The sequence below is a fragment of the Oratosquilla oratoria genome, chromosome 2, assembly GCF_046742065.1.
Source record: "Oratosquilla oratoria isolate Oo_2021 chromosome 2, ASM4674206v1, whole genome shotgun sequence".
Classification (NCBI taxonomy): domain Eukaryota; kingdom Metazoa; phylum Arthropoda; class Malacostraca; order Stomatopoda; family Squillidae; genus Oratosquilla; species Oratosquilla oratoria.
Genome location: NC_134778.1, coordinates 47933751 through 47940829, shown reverse-complemented (window position 1 = coordinate 47940829; position 7079 = coordinate 47933751). Strand labels below are relative to the sequence as shown.

Sequence of the window (7079 nt, the reverse complement as noted above, 5' to 3'; positions counted from 1 at the left end):
GGATAAATTTATTTGTTGAATACTATCAAAATGAATAAAGCAGGAATACATGTAGGCGAACTTGGCTCTTTTTTCAAAAGTTTCAGTGGGATCCCTGTGACTGATGCAGGGCTGCCAACTTATCGATATTTGGCTCCAGAGATGTCAGAGAAAGACGTAAATCGCCTCTTTTTTCTATATCAAGGCGGTTTCGAGTCTTTGACAGCAAGTGCATCACCCGACTGAAACCAGTCTCAACTAAGTACGACGTGGGAAAAGCAAGTAGAAGCAACTTCACTTCCTTCCAGAGCAGTGGGTACTTTTCATACACATCTTGATTTATCCACAGCTTATGGTGCCCTCCACGCTTGAACCTTGCTCGAGCAATGAACGGGTCCACAAACTAGTCAGGCACGGTCATTTGAAGTAGGTCAGAAAAGCGAGTTTCCATATCATTATGCAACTGGTTCAGATGGTCGACATACACTGCTAGGTCAGCATCAAGCAGTTTGGTGGATATACTTGCTAAGGATGGAAACTGGGCAAACTCCCGTCTCCCAAGGTTCAGCCAGAACAGCTTGAGTTTCCCTATAAATGCAGTGATCGCCTCCTTGCATGAAAACAAGGTGGAGTCATTTCCTTGAAGCTCTTTGTTCAGAACATTTAGCTTTTCAAATATGTCTGACAGGTAGAGTATATCGCTCTTTGCATCAACAAGCTTTTGTCCGAGTTCCGTCTCACTCAAGAAAGAGATAACGCTGTCCCAAAGTGCAACAAAACGTTGCAAACAATTACCCTTAGACAGCCACCTTACTTCCGTGTGCAACACAAGTCGTTCGAATTCTTCATTATTCTTCCCACATAGTTGCTGAAAAAGGCGATCCTGCAGAGCATTTTTTTTTTTATCAAGTTGACAGCTTTGATAGCATGCCCAAGTGCTCCATGCAGACGTCCTGCTAAGTTTTTGGCGACCAGGTACTGCCGGTGAACACAGTGCACACAAACGACGTTGGGGACAGCTTTTTTCAAGTACGCACTGAATCCCCGATACCTTCCGATCATAGCAGCAGCACTATCTGTTGCACAAGCCACGATGTTCTTGAGTGGAATGTTGTTTTCCTCAAAATATGCCTTAAGTTTTTTGAAGATTGACTCGCCTTTAGTGTCAGTTGTTAATTTCAGTGCAAAAATAAGTTCTTCGCGTATTCCATCGACATCAAGGAACCTTGCGAACGCCGTCAAAAGGGCAGAATTATCAGGTAAAGTAGTTTCGTCAAGTTGAAGCGATAACTCATTCACCTGCAATTTTAAGAATAATTAATTGGCTCTCAACATCAGCAACCATTTCATCGATGCGTCGCGATACTGAAGAGTTGCTCAGCGGAATAACACTAGTGACCTCTTGTGGACTTTGCTTCATGACTGTTGAAAGCACTATGGCCACTGCCGGCATGATGAGAGATTCACCAATAGTATGAGGTTTGCCTGCTTTTGCGATCAAATTGGATATCTTGTAAGAAGCCAGCATTCCTCTGTCTATTTTTGCCACTTTTTGGGTGAACATACGATTCACTGTCATCCTTCCTTGGAACTCATCACGTAAATTCTTGAAAAACTCTAGCGGCTTGTCTTTCTTGTCTTTATGCGCAGTCTCCAGATTTTTTTTTCTTAGTTTGCAGGGGCGCATACTCTCATTTGACATGGAGGCCTTGCATATCAGGCACATGGGCATTGCAGAATTTTGTGATGAATCCATAAGCAAGATATTCGAATGAATATTGCCTGCATTTTTTCTTAGATGCACTGACCATACCTTTCTGGAACATAAACAAACGAAACTCATTGATACTAACTACCGATATTGTTGAATGGGAAATATCTCCCCTCCAAATAACTAAGCAAGCTGACAAATAAACAAAAACTATTAGCCATAAGTTTTGCATTTCGCAAAAAGGAATGCAGTCTGCTCTTTACACACAGTTTTCAACATACATACATACCAGAAATGAGATGTATTCTTTGCTTACAACCTGAAGCAAAACGACGAAAATAAACTTATGGTTTTAATGCAAAAATTCAGCGGTAGTGAAGCTATAGCAGAAAAAAAAATCACAGGGAAAAGAAAACTCCAGATTGGCCCTGTCTTAGACCACCACGAAACAAATACCTCCACAAAAAGCCGCTTCCCAATACTAGGTACCTACCCAGCGTGTAGACTCTACACCCTGGGTAGGTACCTAGTATTGGGAAGCAGCTTTTTGTGGAGGTATTTGCTACTGCATACATCTGCATCTACACTGTAGAGCAGATGTTTTCAGTAGCAGAGCCGAGAGTCAAGTACTTGTATTTGGTCTGGCACGTTTACTGTATATACTATACAGTATTTCCGGCGGAACCCTTTGTTGTGCCACTTTTATCTTGCGAACAGTGTTTCCAGCGGTACCATGTGTTGTGACGCTTTCATCTCGCGAGTCTGCGCCGGAAGTCTGCTGCTACAGCCTGTATGTGTGTGCGTGTGTGCGTGCTAACTCTGTGGTGCATCTATGCGGCTACACCGCCACAATCCTACTGACACATGAATCACACGCCCTTGCTTACACGCTCAATTGCATCGACATACAGTTGTCATGTGCCACTATTTATCCTCGCTAACAAACGAAATTCCTCTGTGGCTCCCCATGACCTCCCATGGCCCCCCATTTCTTAAAATTGGCCGCATTGCCCCCTGTAAAAATCACACGGCCCCCATTGAGAAACACTTATCTAGGTCAACTAAGTACGACACCCATTCAAAACGTCGCTAAGGTTCATTGTTTTACTGTTTGGATAAAGCTACTTGAGAGAGTGACAACAGAAAGAAAAATCTGGCTAAAGTAAAATGATTTTATCTGGCTGAAGGAGAGAAGCCTCGGATCAAAGATTTTTTTTTTTCATTACTTCTTTATCTATTTTTTCATATCTTTATATTTTCTGCATTAAAACTCGCTATGTACCAAAGTCTCCTTTCGGCACTTAGATTTACAATTACAATCCATTGTTAAGGTTATTTGATTTTACTTAGTTGAAAGAAAGACCCCGAACTGCAAATTAATGAGTTTATAGCACGATAGAAACAAAGCGTTTGCTCGATTCGAAGGCGAACTCTAGACTGCCTGCCGCCAAGCTTATGCAGGGAACTCTCGAAGGACCGTACGTGTTCGTTTTATCACCATTCTGTTTCTTCCGGGTTGTCTATTCCTCCCATTCATAAAATCGTTTGATATTAGACAGAACAAAATTTACAAATTAAGGTTAGTACGTATAGGTGGAGTTCACCATTGGAGCTTTGCCCGATTACACTAAATCAACATATCAATCAATATTTCTACTGTCTATTTCGAGCCACAACATTCAACTCTAAACAAACCCTCATCAGTAGTCGTATCTATGACGAACTGTCCCAGTTCCTGTTGCAGGCATTTTTATACTTTTGATCTGGTTTTTGCCTTACGATTTTATCACTCATATAGAACTCCTTCGGAGATTGAACCTATCTCAACTCTCCCAACCGAGGGGGACTTACCTTTTTGTTTTGGCAGCGGTTAGGCTTTTTTCAGGTCATCGATGCGAAGGGGTTAGAGGATATCTTATAAATGTATATAGAAATACTTTTCAATAACGTCCTCAGTCCTGTCAACTCTCCATTCTAGCCCATCCAGCTTGAGGTAGAGATGTGTGCAGGAGAGACACGGCTTAGGGTGACACACTTTGTCCTCGTCATGGAAGAAACTTTTGTCAAACAGTAGATATAAACTGCTGTTGCTTCTGATTTCACAACTACAGTGAGTTTTGCATTTTCTTTGCCTGGATAAGTAGTATATATGGGAAATGCTAGAATGCTGAACAGGTTTATCCTCCAGGTTCCTTACAAGACATAAGATTACTGGAGAGACAGAAGGGAAGGCAAATATAATTGTTACAAAGAAAAAAAAATGGAAAGTGAGGGAAAACCAATAGGTTTAAATTTGTACTGGAAACAAATATAATTTCATGAAGCATTTTTTCTTCCTTCACAAATGTTCTGCGACGGAAAGGAGAGAGAGAGAGAGAGAGAGAGAGAGAGAGAGAGAGAGAGAGAGAGAGAGAGAGAGAGAGAGAGAGAGAGAGAGAGAGAGAGAGAGAGAGAGAGAGAGAGAGAGAGAGAGAGAGAGAGAGAGAGAGAGAGAGAGAGAGAGAGAGAGAGAGAGAGAGAGAGAGAGAGAGAGAGAGAGAGAGAGAGAGAGAGAGAGAGAGAGAGAAGAGAGAGAGAGAGAGAGAGAGAGTGAGAGAGAGAGAGAGAGAGAGAGAGAGAGAGAGAGAGAGAGAGAGAGAGAGAGAGAGAGAGAGAGAGAGAGAGAGAGAGAGAGAGAGAGAGAGAGAGAGAGAGAGAGAGAGAGAGAGAGAGAGAGAGAGAGAGAGAGAGAGAGAGAGAGAGAGAGAGAGAGAGAGAGAGAGAGAGAGAGAGAGAGAGAGAGAGAGATGGAAACGATATAACAAGAAATGACGTTTAGTCATTCTTCATGAAGACGGACTTTCAAAACTGATTCGGTTACTCTTTAAAAACGACCGTTGTAAATAGATGGCCGGCAATAGGTTAGAGGTGGCTGTTTTTGTTCCCTCATAGTTTCTGCCTTTATTCCAAAATACACAAGATCACTATAGCTTTGTCTAGCTATCAGTAACAATTTAGTTTGTCAAAGAGTGTTTCTCTTAGCTGAATATCGTGTGCATGTATTTATAAAACGAGGTTACACCTCGTAGTTATTGTTGGTGATTAGATAATGATGGCAGAGTTATGGGAAAAAAGATAATTACCTCTTTAGTTTCCGCTAGAAGTCCTTCATCCTAGGTATGTTGTGTTCATATCTTTGTAATGCCAATGCTATGTGTCGTATTGCTTAATCTGCGTTGGTATATCCTGAGTGTTGCATAATGACTGCAGCGGACTCTAGTAAGTGTACTCTGCTCTGATTAGATGAAAATCTGATTTGTGAATTGGTAGTTGGGGATGGATGACCAAAAATTCTATACTGCAGAATATCTAGAGCTCTGTCTGTGTATGTGTATTCTCGTGTCTTTGTGATTGTGATGGGGTGTTAGGATGATGTTATTTACTGCCTTGCAGTAGTTCTCTGGGATTTGCTGTGTCTTTGTATTGGTCGGTGACCTATCATATTATGGTGCTATGGGATTTGTTTGGTAGGTGTAATGTAATGTATACAGCTCTTGTCGAGATGCTTGAAGAAACGTCTAATTCCGGTCTCTGCGTATAGGTGCTGTATATAGGTGTTTCTCCGAACAGCCAATGATAATTCCAAGTGCTCTGTTTGTACCACCAATTTGTGTGTCCAAGATAACGAACCCTGCCCCACAGACCCCTTGTTAAACTTCCAGGTCCCAACTCCCGACCCTATTCCATTGCCAAGAAGCTTTGGAACGGGGTATCCCTGTAACTCCCATCGAATGAAGTAATTCTCTAAAGCATCTTTGTCCATTCTAAAGATTTTTTCATTTGCTATCGCCAAGCTATCTTATTCAGATTAGGGAAGCCCCTTTGTTCTTACATGGGTTTAACAAAGTAAAAAAAAAAAAAAAAAAAAAAAAAAAAAAAAAATATATATATATATATATATATATATATATATATATATATATATATATATATATATATATATATATATATATATATATATATATATGGACTAAAGATAATTACCTTCAATTTTATATATATATATGTATATATATATATATATATATATATATATATATATACATATATAGTTGCATTATAATGCATTTTTGTAAAATTTCAAGGATTTTATTCTGGGTAATCCCAGACCATTTTATTCAGCTGAGAGAAAACTCTTCTAAACTTTCCGTCGTTACCGTTGTTGTGGAGGGTGGATACTTACCTTTCATTTGTTGCCAGTTGTAAGAGGCTGGTAGAAAAGAGGGTAGAAAGAGGGGTAGAGGACAGGTTGTTGCATTTTATAGGTAGGATTGTATATGAAATAGTAGCCCAAGTGAGCTGCCTGAGTCCGCCTTTCCGCCTTGTTTACAAATAAGAGCCGGGAGCTCGAGTGTATTGCTGACATGACATTCCTTTGTAACCTATGTGAGATTTATGCAGAGACTCGATGTTATTCTAAGTAAACAACAATGCCATATAGACTTGAAACAAAGAATCTGATTGGTGAAAGGGTGGAGGAGGAGAAAATTATATTGGTTCACGATTGTAAGATGACGCCCTTTGGGGAGGATCTTAAATATAAAGTTAAAGATCACTGGACCAAGAAAATCACTACGTTACTGCAAAGCTCACGTAAGATCTTGCATACGTGGTCTCTGGTTATTCCGTGATAGTACCTCAGATAAGCACACTGTATAAGAATTAAGGGAAGAAAGATACTGAAGAATTTTACATTTTCATTCTTCTGGACAGAAGATTATAAGTATAAGAAGTGAGTTGCCCTATATATAAGTGAGGACCACAAGGGCGATTACAGTAGCTACAGTGGTGACAGGGTTAACAGTGGCAAGAGAGGTGAAACAGCAGGGCGCTCGTCAGCTGGTTTCAAGCGATCACTTGTTACAAAAGGAATGAATACAGTGGCATAGTCGCCCTTATCTGCGCTTGGTCACTGCCACCAAGTCTTTCCTGTAGTGCATTTTGTTGTTGTTAATGTAGCCTTGGCTGAACGAGGCCTTGAGCAGACTGAGTAGAGAAAGAGAAAACGTTGGTCGTTTTTCAGTACAAAAAGTACACGGCACGGCAAAGAGGTTGATATTCTACTGCACAAATCAATGAACAAGCCTCATTCCTATCCTGTACCGTGTTTTTCCACCAAAGGGTATGTTTCTAAATTCGTCTCAGATATAACAACAGAGTAAGTAAATTGGAAAATGCTAGTTGGATGAAAAAAACTACTGTAGAAACTATTGTTATCATTAGCACAATTACAACATTTTAAAAGAACTATAAGTAGAAGCTTTCCCTACAACGGCACTTGATTTTGAATTGATACGTCTTTCCTTTTATTCAGCCCGTTTCACAGGATACTTTCTCATACTATGCTGAA

The 7079-nt window shown here is 40.3% G+C and overlaps 1 protein-coding gene across 1 annotated transcript; it reads right to left on the bottom strand.

Annotated features, from left to right (window-relative positions):
- Positions 1-382: 382 nt before the first annotated feature.
- LOC143035804 (zinc finger BED domain-containing protein 5-like) lies at positions 383-1558 on the bottom strand. The gene is made up of 3 exons (XM_076202783.1): positions 1379-1558; positions 1031-1278; positions 383-737 (listed from the first exon to the last, which is right to left on the bottom strand). Exons 1-3 carry the CDS (start codon positions 1556-1558, stop codon positions 383-385), a joined length of 783 nt encoding a protein of 260 aa, XP_076058898.1.
- Positions 1559-7079: the final 5521 nt, after the last annotated feature.